Source organism: Rhodotorula toruloides (assembly GCF_000320785.1).
Source record: "Rhodotorula toruloides NP11 unplaced genomic scaffold Scaffold7, whole genome shotgun sequence".
Lineage (NCBI taxonomy): Eukaryota > Fungi > Basidiomycota > Microbotryomycetes > Sporidiobolales > Sporidiobolaceae > Rhodotorula > Rhodotorula toruloides.
In genome coordinates this window covers 527,904-542,306 of record NW_015622967.1, presented here as the reverse complement: position 1 = coordinate 542,306, position 14,403 = coordinate 527,904, and the positions used below count along the sequence as shown (strand labels likewise).

General features: G+C 60.6%; 6 protein-coding genes across 6 annotated transcripts; 3 read left to right on the top strand and 3 right to left on the bottom strand.

The window, feature by feature from the left end:
- Positions 1-485: 485 nt before the first annotated feature.
- Positions 486-1,341, top strand: RHTO_07606 (organic hydroperoxide resistance protein; the record flags this gene model as incomplete). Its single annotated transcript, XM_016421262.1, has 4 exons — positions 486-668; positions 733-915; positions 1,004-1,160; positions 1,244-1,341. 4 exons carry the CDS (start codon positions 486-488, stop codon positions 1,339-1,341), a joined length of 621 nt encoding a protein of 206 aa, XP_016274383.1.
- An 89-nt stretch (positions 1,342-1,430) lies between these two features.
- On the bottom strand, positions 1,431-3,046 carry RHTO_07605 (uncharacterized protein; the record flags this gene model as incomplete). Its single annotated transcript, XM_016421261.1, has 4 exons — positions 1,431-1,480; positions 1,819-2,150; positions 2,211-2,409; positions 2,470-3,046. The coding sequence occupies 4 exons, from the start codon at positions 3,044-3,046 to the stop codon at positions 1,431-1,433; spliced, it is 1,158 nt and encodes a 385-aa protein (XP_016274382.1).
- Positions 3,047-3,321: 275 nt separating this feature from the next.
- RHTO_07604 (uncharacterized protein) lies at positions 3,322-5,199 on the top strand (the record flags this gene model as incomplete). The annotated part of the gene is made up of 7 exons (XM_016421260.1): positions 3,322-3,694; positions 3,761-3,827; positions 3,889-4,515; positions 4,582-4,613; positions 4,667-4,896; positions 4,957-5,093; positions 5,154-5,199. The coding sequence occupies 7 exons, from the start codon at positions 3,322-3,324 to the stop codon at positions 5,197-5,199; spliced, it is 1,512 nt and encodes a 503-aa protein (XP_016274381.1).
- A 113-nt stretch (positions 5,200-5,312) lies between these two features.
- Positions 5,313-7,725, bottom strand: RHTO_07603 (MFS transporter, acetyl-CoA transporter; the record flags this gene model as incomplete). Its single annotated transcript, XM_016421259.1, has 13 exons — positions 5,313-5,356; positions 5,423-5,584; positions 5,639-5,762; positions 5,817-5,892; positions 5,948-6,084; positions 6,142-6,341; positions 6,405-6,486; positions 6,537-6,657; positions 6,719-6,845; positions 6,901-6,915; positions 6,972-7,038; positions 7,104-7,363; positions 7,428-7,725. 13 exons carry the CDS (start codon positions 7,723-7,725, stop codon positions 5,313-5,315), a joined length of 1,713 nt encoding a protein of 570 aa, XP_016274380.1.
- A 133-nt stretch (positions 7,726-7,858) lies between these two features.
- RHTO_07602 (ubiquitin conjugation factor E4 B) lies at positions 7,859-12,266 on the top strand (the record flags this gene model as incomplete). The annotated part of the gene is made up of 19 exons (XM_016421258.1): positions 7,859-7,894; positions 7,962-8,087; positions 8,172-8,339; positions 8,401-8,479; positions 8,534-8,739; positions 8,798-8,919; positions 8,977-9,415; positions 9,472-9,573; positions 9,645-9,860; positions 9,917-10,040; positions 10,095-10,255; positions 10,311-10,355; positions 10,415-10,572; positions 10,632-10,724; positions 10,777-10,885; positions 10,945-11,065; positions 11,125-11,251; positions 11,310-11,959; positions 12,016-12,266. The coding sequence occupies 19 exons, from the start codon at positions 7,859-7,861 to the stop codon at positions 12,264-12,266; spliced, it is 3,333 nt and encodes a 1,110-aa protein (XP_016274379.1).
- Positions 12,267-12,858: 592 nt separating this feature from the next.
- On the bottom strand, positions 12,859-14,339 carry RHTO_07601 (vesicle-associated membrane protein-associated protein B; the record flags this gene model as incomplete). The annotated part of the gene is made up of 6 exons (XM_016421257.1): positions 12,859-12,871; positions 12,932-13,536; positions 13,597-13,725; positions 13,783-13,898; positions 13,957-14,109; positions 14,297-14,339. The coding sequence occupies 6 exons, from the start codon at positions 14,337-14,339 to the stop codon at positions 12,859-12,861; spliced, it is 1,059 nt and encodes a 352-aa protein (XP_016274378.1).
- Between the last annotated feature and the right edge of the window lie 64 nt (positions 14,340-14,403).

The window sequence follows — 14,403 nt, the reverse complement described above, 5'->3', positions numbered from 1 at the left end:
ATGCTGCCGTTATCGTCGTGAGGGATCGGCGAATGATGGATTGTAATGACTGCCGACGCTTCGTCGCGCTGTGACTGCGAGACCGCAAATTCACGTCGTGACGAAGGAAAGGAAGACGAAGAGTCGGTGAGAAGAGGAGGGAGGGGTATGTCTGCCGGCTGAGATGTCTGGCTGGCTGCCCAAGGACTCAATCCAGAGTTCTGGCCTTCCTGGTCTCCTCAAGACCTGACCAAACCCCCTCCCCAAGTTGTGTGGTCCGCTGCACCTCTTCATCAGTCGAAGGGTCGAAGGGTCGAGTTTGTCTTCGGTACCGAGTCTCGACGGTTCGCTGGCGCATGCAGAGCAAGCAGAGCAAATCAAACTGCCTTCGGAGCGAGTGCAAAGCCCAGCAGAGTTGTGCGAGGACGCTGTCGCTGGTCAAGGTGTTGCTCGGGAAGTGGGGACTTCCCGTTCTCCTCCCTCTTCCTCGCACAGCTCAGGACAGGATGCTTCGCTCGGCCATCGCTCGCACTGTCGCCCCTGCTCGCTCTGCCGCTTTCGCGACCCGCCGCACGTACGTCAACCTCGCCCCGATCTCGACCTCGCACGCAACGTCCTCCGGTTCTCGCGCGGCTGGCCATGTCAAGACGGACCAGGGAGCCGAGTTCAAGATGGACTTGCAGAAGGAGGTGCGCAGGCGGTCCCTGGACGACTGACAACTGAGCTGACTTCCTCTTCCTCTCCCTCCCCCAGTTGGGCGGCGCCGGCAAGCAGCTGAACCCCGAGGTCCTCCTCGCTGCCGGCTACGGTACTTGCTTCCTTTCTGCGCTGGCCGCCACGCACGGTAACTTGCACAAGGACGCCAAGCCGCTCCCCAAGTCGGCAAAGGTCGATACCGAGGTCACCATTGGCAAGGACGCCGACGAGAAGACTCCGGTGCGTGGGCAAACGCGTTGTATGCGCTGAGCGTGGCCTGTCGAGGCTATGAGAACGGCGACTCACGGTTGCGTGAGCCGTTTCACAGGGCTTCTTCCTCGCCGTCAACCTCAAGGTCCACTCGGCGCCCCTCAAGGAGGTCGGCTTGTCGGACGAACAGATTCACAAGCTCGTCGAAGAGGCGCATGAGCTCTGCCCGTACTCGAGGGCGTTCAAGGGTAATGTCGATGTCAAGCTGAGCGTTGGTACGTTTGCCGGTTCCTCGGTCTCGTACAAAGCTTGCGAAGCTGACGTTACGCTCTTGCCGCTCTCTCCATGAAGTCTGAAGAATGCTCTGTCCTGAGAATGCGACAAGTTCCAGTCGGTGACGAAGGATATTGTCATGCGTCCGGCGGGGACGCTCCCGAAGCTACCGACACCGCTTAACTCTCGGCGCGCTCACGCCACTCAAAGCTGAATTCGGAAGCGGTGTCGCCAAGAGCGCTGACTCTCGTCAGGAGATAAAAATCCGCTGTTCATTGCGTGTCTAGTCCGCCTGCTTCTACCGCTTCTTGCCACAGGATGTCTAGATATGTGAGAAACGTATGAACCTTCTCCATGTTGACCTGATAGCTGTAGTGCTGCAAGGAGGACGGAACGAAGAGGAGGACGAAACGAAGAGGAGAACGGCACGAGGAACAAGGAACGAGAAGAGGGAGGCGGGTCAGTAATAAAGGTCGCGGCAAGCTGCAAGTGCAGTCGCTCTGCACATCCTTAATGACACAGAGACACACCTGTCCGTCGAAAGATTCGGCAGCGACGAACGAATGAAGCGAGTGTCAGCGGAAGCTGCCTCGAGCGAGAGGAGGAAGAAGGGAATCGCGGACTCGCCTCCTTCTGTCGCGTTGTAGAAGTGCAACATACGGAAAGCTCCTTCGGTAGCAGGCGCCTCGGAGCCAAACTGTTGAAGCAGGTCCTCGACATCCTGGTTGTACTTCTTGACGCTGTCGCGACCCTGAGTTTGGTAGTAGTGTGCCGCGATGTTGTCGCCTGGAGCGTGGTTACCGTGCCATACTGGAACGAGTCGGGGGCCAAAGAGGCGGTTGAGCTCAGCGATGGGCTGGACGTAGTTGAGCTTTGTGCGGGTGATGTTGTAGTTGAAGTGGACGCCGCCTGCGTAGAAGAGGACAGGGGACCGTCTTCGAACATCATCTGGTGCAGAAGAGAGGAAGGAAAGGAAATGTGAAGTCGGGAAACTGGCGGGTGCGTAAAGGTGAGCGGATTCGTGCGGTTTGAGCGCAACTTGGAGGACGCACTCGGAGTAGGCGCTAGAGAGGCCGCCGCGTGGCATTTCGCCGTCGCATAGTGAGCTGGAAAGCCGGTCGAGCGTGACATAGATGCCTGTCCGGCACGGCGTCGTATTGCTGAAGTTTTTGAGGTCCCGGTCGTTGAAGAGGTGTTCGCCGCGACAATCCGCCTTTGCATCGGCACGTCCGACCGCACCGGCCAAGTCGCCTGTCAATCCGACTTGACATTAGCGAGGCTTTCTCAGGGTTTCGCGGCGACTGTACGCACCGCTGAGGAGGAGGAGGAGCGCATCCCAGACGTGCCGCATGAACGAGTCGCCGGCGATGTACAGACTGCCATAACTCTTGAGCAGGTCACATGCTTCGGGCCGGGTGAAGAAGTGCGGGTCTGGGCAAGCCTGCATGGCGAAGGAGAAGCCGGGCCAAGGCGGAAGCTCGTTGCTATCCGGCAAGGTGTAATTGACGTGCAGTGACGGCCCGTCGTCCTTGATCCGTGCGAGCTGCAGCTCGCGTACGAATTCTGACGACGAACAGCCGCGATATAGGCCCCCAAGTCGTCGCGGACCGACTACCACGCGCGCCTGGTTCCGCCCGTGTGCCGTCCGAAAGTACCGTTCCTCCCGCAGACCGACAATCGTTGCTGCGACGAGTGCCAGCATGACCATCGCCGCCGAATAGACGAATCTCTGCGAAGTCCAGCGCGAGGAGTGCGAAGACGAAGGAGGGTGTCGCTGCCGAGAGTACGGGTCCTGGTCGTCGAGTGGGTCGTCGGGATCGGTCGCGACTCGTCGATAGGTGCTCATCGCGACGCCGCTGGCCTGCTGCATGTCGGGTAAGGTTGCCATGGGGGTGCGCCGCACGAGACAGAGTGGGACGGGTAAAGACGGCTCGGATAGGGCGAGTGTGGGTCGGCGCGGAGACGGGTGCAGTCTTCTGCGAGCTACACTGCTCTTCGCCCAAGCACGAGCAGGAGCGCGCAGTGCAGCAGGCAAAGAGCGAAGGCGCTGCAAGCGATCGAGAGTCGAGACTGCTCACTGATCGTCCCGGAACTCCCGCCGCTCCCGCTCCGTCGCTCCCTCATTCGCGGTCTCCTTTACTTGCTCGTGTCCTCGCAGCAAGGATGAGCCACAGCTACGCTCCCGTCGCACCCGCACCCGACTCGCAGCCCACGCACTTGGCCACAGCCTCGCCGCGACGCCGACGTCTCGCTCTCTCGTCCCGCTCCTGGGGCGCTCTTGCCGCAGCCGCGGTGATCCTCGCCCTCTTCGGTTCTCTGCACGAGCCTACGAGGCGACATACTACTTCGGCAGCCAAGGCCACGCTCGCGGGTATCTGGCCGGCGGAGGAGGTGGACGAGCGGACGCAGTTGAGGGGGCGGTACGAGAAGATGCTCGCGCGGGTCATGCTTCATCCGGAGCAACCGCCAGAGAGCTGGAAGGACCAGGTCGTCCCCGGCGAGCAGTACTTGTTCTCGAACTTCTTTGGCGGACAGAGTGAGGGAATCCCTGTTCTCGTCGCCGCCGCCCTCGCTGATGGGTACCGAACGTCTTTGCTTGCAGCGAATCAGCTCATGATCAAGCTCAACGCGTTATCGGCCGCGAAGGATCTCGGCGCTGTCGCGCTGATGTGCGGATGCCTCGCTTTCCCTTCTTCCCGGTGCTGAGCCTGATCATCGCTTCTCGTGCAGCCCCTCCTTCGTCGCCCTGCATTTCAAGGGCCATAGCCATCGTCCTATCGACAGAATGTACGACATGCCCCGCTTCTACAACCTCACCGGCCTCCGTGCCGTCCCCCTCGACCGCTTCAAGGCTCACAACCTCACCGCCGCATCGGTCGAACCGGATCGGGTCACCTGCTGGACCTACGCCGCATACAGCAGTCCTAAGGCCCCGTACCTGCCACCTCCCGCCCGCTTCCTCAGCGAATACGGTATCAGCCTCGACTATTCGTACCCGGATCCGCAAACCCTCTCGACGCCAGTCGGGCAGCCAGTCCGGGTCGAGGACATTGTCGCCTTCCTTGCAAATGGCACCGGTCAAGCAGGCTGGATCGAGCGTAACCGCGTCGAACAGTTGCCGGAAGCACCTTCACCTGCTTTCGATCCGGCCAGCATCCCGCCTCGTTCGCCTGACGAGCAAGTCCACTGTGTGGATGCGCTGTACTACCTCAAGTCCCGATGGCCGAGCACATGGGGGGACGTTGGCCAGCACCTGCATTTCCTTCCCGAGGTGCAGACGGCGGCACAGGAGTATCTGCGGGTCTTGCTTGAAGTGCCAGAGGGGCAGGATATCCCACCCTACATCTCCGTTCATGTGTACGTGTACTAAGTTCTGTATAGTCACGTGCCGATGATTGCTAACCGACTACCCCGAGCCTGCAGGCGAGGTACCGACTTCCGGACTGGGCATGGCTGTGCGTTCTCTGCTTTCCCTCAGTGTTGCGATGGCTGACCTATTTTCACGCAGCCATCTCGTCCTCCAGCTTCGTCGAACAAGTCGCCGAGGTCCGGAAGCTGGTCGCTAAGCGCCTCAAGGACTTCGAGTCCGGCGTCCTGACAGCTTCCTCGACCTGGCCGGCGCCTCGGAGCTTCATGCTCACGCCGGAGGAGTATCCCGTCGTCTTCACCTCTGACGAGCACCCGACTTCAGCATTCTGGCACGAACTCGAGGGTCATGGCTGGAAGGGCGTAGATCACGTAACTCTTCTCCTTTGCGCTTCGCTCCGTCCTCGTTGACCCACGTTATTTCACCTGCAGATCCGCTTCAACACGACCGAGCGGTTCGATCCGTGGTATCCCAGCCTGATTGACGGCGCAGTGTTGTCAGGAGCGGAAGGCATTGTCGGCACCGCGGCGTCTACGTACAGCGCTGTCAGCGGAGAACGAGTCAAGTCGTGCGTCGCTACGTCTTGCCGCGCCTTGCAGCGCGCGTACTGACACGTTCTTGCCGATAGTTGGCAAGGTGGCGTTTACGTCGAAGCGCAGCTCGCAAAGACTTGAGTAGCGAGAGCGCAGACTATTGTAGCATAGCTAGGCTTCTCTGGATTGCCCAGCCTCTCCCCTCGAGCGCTGCGGAGTGAGCGTGAAGGCAATGCTACGCGATTCAGCTACCTCTATCGGTCCGTCTTCTTCACCCGCCATGCCGCAGGCGGGAGCGCTAGGAGACGGTAAAGCATCAGCGAGTTGTCCAGGAATCGCTCCGAACGGGGACCGCCAAACGCACCTTGCAATCGCCTCGCGATGGGCTGGACGAACGAGACGAGGACGGCGACGCCGGCAAGAATGCACAGTGTCGAGACCCAGTAGTACCCGTCTCGCTCAGTCAAACAGGTCCCGCCTAGCTCGGCGCATGCTGCTTTGCCGTGGTCGGAAACACATTCGCGACCTGCGAGATCGAGCGTTGGCGGGCAGCTGATCGCGGACCAAATGCGAGACTTACTTGAGACGATCACATCCAGCCCTTCGTCCTTGACGTGACAGACTGCCACGCTGAACGCGTCGATGCCCTTGAGGACGAAGAACTTTGGCCACGTTCCGCCGAGATTGCTGACCGTGTTCAAGAGCTGCGGAACCACTGTCAGCTCATGTCGCTGAGCCGACGGAAGCTTCAGGCACACCGTCATGTAGGTGCCGCCGATGAGAGGGTCGGCGATCTGGGTGTGGAAGGCGGAGATGCCGACGAACTGGACGGTGCTGCGAGGCGAGGCGCTCAACGCGGAACTGACTGCAGCAGTCGCGGGAAACGCACCTCGAAAAGCTCGAGCCGACGGTGCATGCGACGACGAGCAGGAAGTACCACGTCCCGATGTCGCCCTTCGGAAAGTTCGAGATGAGGAGCATCGAAATGGCTGCCCAGCCTAGGCGGGTCCACATTGCGATCAGCCACTGCGAGACGCGCGAGTTAGTTTTCGCAGGCTCCACAAGTCATGGAGCACGGCGCACCGGTCGCAGCGGCTTCTCCCCCTTGCTCCACTTGGCGGCGAGGTAGCCGAAGAGGATCTGGAAGGGAAAGTCAATGAGGACGGCGAGGGCAAGGTCCTCCTTCTTCAGGCCTTTCTCGAGAAGCTTGAGCGACGTGGCGGCGTCGTTGGCCGCGGTGCCTAGTTTCGTGACGAGGTGAACGATCATGAAAGACTGGACGTCTGCGCAGCAGTTGTCGACGGCTCGTCAGCCTCGGCGTCGACATGCGTGGGCCGGGCACTCACGCTTGAGCTTGCAGATTTCGACCATGATCGAGTAGACCTTTTTGAGATCCATGTCGTCCTGGTCTTGCGCCGTGACGGGGTCCTGGGTTCGGTGCGTCAGTTTGGGCACCGCTTGCGGCGAAGAAGACGTACCTCGGGTTGGAAGAAGGCAAGGTAAGCAGTCACGGCGATGAAAGCGAAGGCCCAGAAGTGAAGGTAGCCGGAGAGGGAGATGAGGGGATATTCGAGCGGGGTAGAGCGAAAGTACTTGTTGCTGGCGGGGAATGCGCGTCAGCCGCTGCTATGTCGGTCTAGGGAAGATCGTTCACTCTCACCTGAACTCGACCGAGTTGAAAGCGAGGAAGACGGTGAAAGAGAGGAAATAGCCGGTGTTTAGGCCGATAGTCTGGGCGGTCGATGCGTACGAGAGATTCTCCTTCGACAGGAGAGTGAGAGCCCAGCCTGCGCGAGAGGACCGTGAGTTCCCAGACGAATGCTCGAGACAGAGGTTCCGTACCATCGACAGCGATGTCTGCGGAATGAACGCCAGTCAGTCGTGCTTTTTCGCCTCACTGGTGAGCTACGCACCTTGAGTGGCGGCAAAGAAGACGAGGGTGAAGAAGAGACCCGTAAGGAGATGAACGTTTGGTTCTTCCTGCGAGCGTGACGGGCGAGTCGTTAGTGCAAGTCGAGCGCTGAAGCGTCAAGGTCTTGACGCACCACCTCCATCATCTGCTGGACATTGTTGCCGAGCCACCAGAAGAGGATGCCGACGATGGTCTGGATTGGGACGATCCAGCTCTTACGCCTCCCGAGTTTCGGGGAGAATAGCGAGTCGACGATGGGCGACCACAGAAGCTTGAGGGAATAGGGGTAGGTGCACAAGGTGAAGATGCCGATTTGCGAGTAGGAGAGCTTGGAGCGAAGGAGGAAAGGTATGGAGCCGAACGCGAGACCGACGGGGATGCCTTGGAGGAGGTCTGCGACGAGGAGAGAAAGGGTCAGCATGGCCAGGTATGCTTCCGCCTTGGAAGACAGACGCACAGAGAGCCACCAAGAGTGCTAGCGCCCGCTTATCTCGCGTACTGAGTGTGCCGCCCTCCCCTCCCGCCTCGATGCTCCGCTCGCCGACAATCCCGCTCACAAGGCCCGTCTTTTCTTCTCTTGCGCCGCCATTAAGGGGATGTGTGCCATTCTCCACAAGTTCGATCTCGTCTTCGACATTCCGCTCGCGCACCGGTCCGCGCTGAAGCATCGAGGTCGGTGCGGACGATGAGGACGATGAGGCGAAAGGGCGGTCTGCTGTCGCGTTGGATGGTTGTCGGTCCGCGCTCGCTGGCATGGTCCTCGTAGCAGACACGTCCTGGCACAGTCACGTAGCACTCTGAGCGCAGCGAGGTGGACGTGAAAGCGAACCTCTCCTTCGACTTCTCCCACACGACCCTCGTCCGCTCATCCAGCCGCTCGAGCGCAGGATGGCAGAACCGTCGCCCGCTTCCGACGCAGACAAGGTGCGTGGTCATTGGCGCAGCTCTCGCCGACTCCTGCGCAAGCTCACCACCCCACTTGCGTCCCCAGATCCGACTCAAACGGCTCGCCAAGCTACTGCAGCAGCACGAGCGCCAGTCGGCTGAGCAGCAGGAGCCAATCGCATCGACGTCGGGCACGATAGCCAGGCCGCCAGCACCGACGCCTCGTCAACCGGTGAGCCTCCCTCATCCTCATCAGTGCTTGCGTCATGCGGGCTACACAGGCCGCGAGATACTAACACTGTCAATTCGCTGGTAGGTCCCCGCTGCAAGGCCCGAGCCGGTCAAGCCCGTCCCTTCTGCAGCCGCCCCCGCGAAAGTGCCCAGGATCGCAACCCCTCAGCAATCGCAACCGCTTCGCTTCACAGAGTCGTTCGAGGAGTGGCAACATGGATCTATTGGGAGGATTCTCAATGTCACGCTCGATGTGCGTGCTGAGCGGTGTCGCGCGGAGGGTAAGACTGTTGACCCTGTTGTCTCGTTCCCAGGTTGCAGCGGCAGAGGCGTCCAGCTGGTCGGTCGTATACCTGAAGGACGTTGCCGTCGAGCTTGACGAGGAGGAACCGAGTGAGCAGTTCAATCTGGTCGCGAGCTTGGCGGAAGCTCATTGTTTCTCGGCAGCCTCTTCGCGGCCGCACAAGCTCCGCGCCGACCTGTGCGACCGTCTCATGCTCTCCCGCCTCTCACTCTCGCCTTCGAACCTTGTCGACGATCCAGAGCGTATCACGGTCGTCGCAGCGCTGCCTCCGAACGAGACGTCGTTCGAATATCTCGGAAGTTGTTGGCGGAGGGAGCGGACGGAGCGATCGCGCGTCGTTGCGAAGAAGGTGCGTGAGAGTACGGACACGATCTCGCAGACCAACGCTGACGTCTTGAGTCGCGCAGGACTCGGACCCGCAAGAATTGCAGCGGCGACTTGATGTGCTCAATCAGCTGAAGGGACTGCTCGTCTCGTACATCGGTCTGGTCTTGATGGATCCGTCCATGTTCCCTCAAGACCATGTCAGGTGATTCAGCTTTGTGTGTGTGTGCTCGTGCAGCCCGCTGACGCCGAGCTCACCCAGCGGCAAAGCTCTCGGCGCCCTCGAACTCGAACCCCTCCTTATCCCTTCGTCAACTCCCATCCCGCCCGCTCAACTTCAAGTGGGCGACATTCCCTCTGTCTTCGCGGACCTCGCGCTCCGCTTCACCCCCTCGGCCGCCAACGACTTCGAAGGCGGTATCGAGGACATCCTCAGCCCGCTCTTTGCGAAGTGGAACGCGCATCTCCTCGTCAACAAGCTCGATATTGGTGGGGGAGGCGCTCCTGGGTCAGGCTCGGTGGGCTGGAGGGATATCCTGCAGGCCGTGCAGAACTTGACGGAGATCAAGCCGATCGCGACGGCGCTCACGACGTTCAGCAACTGGAACGTCGCAAGTGAGCCCGGCGCGTCTGCGCCCGTTCTCGAATACAAGAGCTTGCTCGGCCCGCTTATGCGTCTCAGCACCTTCCCCGACGGCGCGGTGCGTCCTTCTCTCCCATGTTCCCCTTCAACCATCCTGATGCATGCTCTTCGCAGCCATCTCTGCCCCAATCCTACTTTCCCGAGCCGAGCACGATGGTGCGCGGCAACATCGACAGCGCATCAGCCAGCTTGAGAGGCACTTTGCGCGGCGTTCAGGTCCGTTGAAGAGCCTCACTGCAATCAGCGGCCTCATCACCGTCAGCAAGCTGACGACGGCCGACACGCAGACTTCCCTCTTCCGAATCTTCGACAACATCGTCCGCTCATCGCCCGTTGCTCGCGAAGCCGTCCTCGCATACCTGGGTCAAGCCGCCGCCCTGAATGCAAAGCGAGCGGCAATGCGCGTCGACCCGAACACCGTCTCGACCGAGGGCTTCATCATTAACCTGCACGCCGTTCTGCTTCGCTTTGCCGAGCCTTTCATGGACGCGAGTTTCTCCAAGGTTCGCCGCCTCCGCAAGTGTCGCCCTCCTACGCTCGCTGATCTTCTCTCTCGCAGATTGACAAGATTGACCCGCTCTACTACAAGCAGTCGTCTCGTATCGATGTCGCCGAGGATACGAAGATCAACGCGAACAAGCAGGAGAGCGATGAGTACTACAATAAGGACTCGACTGCAGCAGGTCAGTCTCTTCCGCATGATCTTGGTATAGCCTCGGCCGACACGCGTCTTGCAGCTCCCGCGCCCAACTTTATCTCGGACATCTTCTTCCTCTGCGCGCAGTACCTCCACCTCGGCCCGATGCACGCCATCAAGGAGCACAAGGGCATCGGCCAGCAGGTGTCGCACATGCAGCGGCAGCTGAACGACATGGAGGCGGACTCTACTTGGCGCGGAGTGCGTCTGCGTTGTCAATCATCCAGGCGTCGGTACTGACCTGTACTCCGCGCAGACGCCCCAAGAAGCCGCCACAAAAGCCGGCATCGAGCGTTACAAGGTTCGCTGCACGCTTGTCTCGTGCTCGTTGCGAAGTCTGACCAAGTTCGCCGATCGCAGAAGAAGATTGAGCAATGGCGCAGCTTCGTCCTCGCTTACGAAGTCCAGCTTCTCGACCCGGACTATCTCGCCAAATGCGCTAGCTTCGCCAACCTCGTCATGGCATGGCTTGTCCGCCTCGTCGACCCGAAGACGCAACATCCGCACGTCCGCATCGAGTGCGTGCCGGCAAATCTTCACGTCTGCGGGTCCAACTGATGAACCGCTTGCTTGACAGCTTGCCGCTGCCATCGGAGACGCCGCTCGCCTTCCGCATGCTCCCCGAGTTTCTCATCGAGGACATCACCGAGTTCTTGAGCTTTACGTCAAAGTGAGCCGAGATCAGCGCCAGATTTTTCCTGCGCTGACCGACCTACCTGCAGATACGCCCCGCAGGTTCTCGAGACGTCGTCGCAGGACGAGCTAATGTCGTTCATGCTCGTCTTCCTCTCGACGCCGTACATGAAGAACCCTTACCTCAAGGGCCAGTTCGTCGAGGCGAGTCTCTCCGTCTTCCCTCCGTCCTTTCTAGCTGACTGGTAGCGTCGCAGATCATGTACTACCTCTCGCGCCCGACGTACACGTCACCTCGTGGCTGCCTCGGCGATGTCCTCAACTTCCACCAGCTCGCGCTGAAGAACCTCATGCCTTGCCTCATCCACGCCTACATCGGTCAGCTTTCTGCATCGTGTCGCCAAGCTCTTCTCGACGCTGACGACCAGTCCGTGCAGAAATCGAGATCACCGGCTCACATACCCAGTTCTACGACAAGTTCAACATTCGGTACTACATCACGCAACTCTTCAAGCTCGTCTGGAGCAATCCGACGCACCGCGAAGCGTTGAAGCGCGAGAGCCAGTGCGTGCAGCTCCGCCTCCTTCGCCTGCCTGGACTGACTCCCGCTCTCGCTCGTCAGGGTCAACTTCGACCGCTACGTCCGCTTCGTCAATCTCCTCATGAACGACACGACGTACCTCCTCGACGACGCGCTTGTGCACCTCGGCAAGATCGGCGAGCTGCAGCGGGCCATGGACGATCAGAACGCTTGGGAAGCGCAGCCGGCCAGCGAGCGCCAGGAGAAGGAGAAGCTCCTGCGCCAGTACGAGTCGACCGTCCGCTCCGACCTCGACCTCGGCCACGAGTCCCTCCGTCTCCTCAAGCTCTTCTCACAGGAGACGACTCAGCCGTTCCTCACTCGCGAGATTGTCGATAGGCTCGCTGCCATGCTCGACGCGAACCTCCAGCTTCTCGCCGGCCCCCGCTGCCAGGAGCTCAAGGTCAAGGAGCCGGAGAAGTACAAGTTCAGGCCGAAGGAGCTTCTCTCGGACGTCCTGCAGATCTTCCTCAATCTCGGTTCGCACGAGCAGTTCCAGTCGGCGGTGGCCAAGGACGGGAGGAGCTATTCCAAGGAGCTCTTCCAGCGTGCGTCGCGGATTGCGACGAAGACGGCGATCAAGACGGAGGAGGAGCTGAATGAGCTCAGCCGTATGGTCGACAAAGTCGAGACGATTCGTGCGGCGGAGCAGGAGGATGAGGCGATGGGCGAGATTCCGGACGAGTTCCTCGGTACGCCGCCTTCCTTTCGCCTCGAATCGACGGGTCGCTGACAGCTGCAATCGCAGACCCCTTGACCTTTGAGATTATGGAGGATCCCGTCATCCTTCCCTCGTCTCACACGATCCTCGACCGCTCGACGATCAAGCAGCACTACCTGTCCGACGCGACCGACCCGTTCAATCGTCAGCCGCTCAGGTGGGAGGACATCACCGATGCTGTCGACCTGCGCGAGCAGATCAAGCAGTACCTCGCCGAGCGGAGGAAGAAGAAGGGTTCTGCGGCGTCAGCGGGCGATGAGATGCAGGTGGACGCTTGAACGCTGTACGACCGCTTGTATCGCTGCCCACTCCTCGTTCTCTCTGTACCAATTGCGAGTCTCTCGAGCATATGCGTCGTTTCGCCAGGATGGGTCGACCGATAGCGAGCGTGAGTGCACCGAGGCTTCGCTGTGGCTCCTCCTCCTTTCGTCGGTCAACGGCGCCGAGACACATGATACTTACTTGAGGGTAAACGCTGAGACATCAGTATGCCTGCGGCTGCCAGCAGGTGCGGTGCGAAAGGAGAAGTAGAAGGAGACGTAGCGTCGACCTTGTGAGCGAACGCCTGCTCTTTCACATTGTGCCACATCGCAAGACTGCTTGAGGTCCAGGAGAGCTGCGATCTGACTAGGGCGAACGGGCTAGCAAAGCAAGGTGCGCTGTAAGTGCGAGGGCCCGGTGATGGCAGAGCAGCGGGACATTCGCGTCGGAGGGAGTAAGCGGCACCGAGGAATCGATTTCAAACTGCAGTAAGAAGGTGAAAGGCGATACAGCGGACGACGAGTAATGAAGCGGCACGTGAATCTCTGAGGAGGTGGGGAGAAAGCGAAAGCGATACAGCAGATAGTCAAGAGATGAACCAAGAGTGTGCTAAAAGAAGAGCCTGCAAACACTCACAGACGTCAGTGTGCAGGGCTTGCAAAGCCAGCGGAAGCGGACGCACCAAGTGACGACGAAGACGCCGAAGGCGATGCCAGCGACCACCTGGACTGGCACGCCCTCCTGTCCCTTCATCTCGACGACCGCTTGACTCGTTCCCGCACCCGCCGTGTTCTTGTCAACGGCGCCTGCTCCACGGCTGCGCAGCGTGGCGCTCGCCGTTTCTGCCGCGTCGAGCTGCTTTTTGAGGCGCTCGATTTCCGCCTTGGCGGAAGCGAGTTCTGAGCGAAGGCGAGAGACTTCGTCGGCTGAGGTGTTGGAGGAAGGGGTGGATGAGGCTGGAGGAGAGGAACGGGCGGAAGAGGCGGGAGCGGGCGTGTTCTGCTCGATCTTGGAGGCAACGCCGGTCAGACCAGCGGCTGAAGCAGCGCCAGCGACTGCACCTCCCGCAGCGGCGACCGCATCTCGCGCCTTGCTAGTGACCGGGTTGAGGTAGGCAGGCGTGCCTTCGCCAGCGGAAGCGGCTGCCGGAGGAGGTGTGCTGGTCGTGGGCGGCTCAACAGCCGCGGAAGCTGGCTCTCCGCTAGTCTGGGGAGGCGAAGGGGCGCGGGCGGAGGTCGAGACGAACGAGGCGTCCGGGCCTGCACGGGAAGCGTCGACACTCGATGCCTGCGACGGACGGAGGCGAGTCAGCGAGTGGCTGCTTGCGAGGAGAAAGGCGGCGCGTACTGTCTCTTCAGGAATAGGCTGCGATGCATCCGAGTCGGCGGCAGGAAGGTAGGTGCAGCGGATCTTCTGCTCGAAAATCTGCGACTGGCCGTCTGTCCTCGTCTTCTCCTCCTTCTCGACGGCTTGCCACTGCGACAGAGAGCATTCAGCGACGAGTTCGTTTGGAGGCTCAGTTGACAGACTCACAAGGTCGGGAAGTGCGGCGCTTTCGCGTTCGGGAGTGATGATGACGCTCTGAATAAGGAACTTGTCGCGGCATTTGGCGCCGGCGGGCGGGTCCTCCTTCATTGGCTGCAGGAGCACTGTGGACCAGCGGGACGAGTCAGCGAAAGCGTTCGGCATCGAGACCTTGCAACTCACCCTGCACCTCGACCGTCTCCCCCGGCTCGATCCTGCCCGAGTTGGGGCGAACGCAGTACTGCTTGGGTGCGGTAGTCTTGACCTTGTACGCGACGGCCGACTGGTTGTGGTTCGAGACGGTGAGGGTTCGCTTGACGAGCTGCGTGAGAGGTCCTGCGGGGGCGGAGCGAGCGAGCGTCAGAACGACCGCCATTGTCCAGGTCCGCGACTGCAAGGCAACGAGGCAAAGTCCTTCGAACTGAGCTGCGCATGGCCGCATGGCCGCCCGAGCGTGTCGGCGAGTCTCGAGGTGGGGCAGGGCGAGGTGACGGCGAGGAGGAGAGGAGGAGGCGAGACTGACGCTGGAAGCCGAGCTGGCTGGACGGGTTGAGCGTGACCGACATGCTGGCGTGCGCAGTGCTCTCTCGCAAGCCAAGCGAGTCCAGCTGAGGGTGGTGTGAGAGAGAG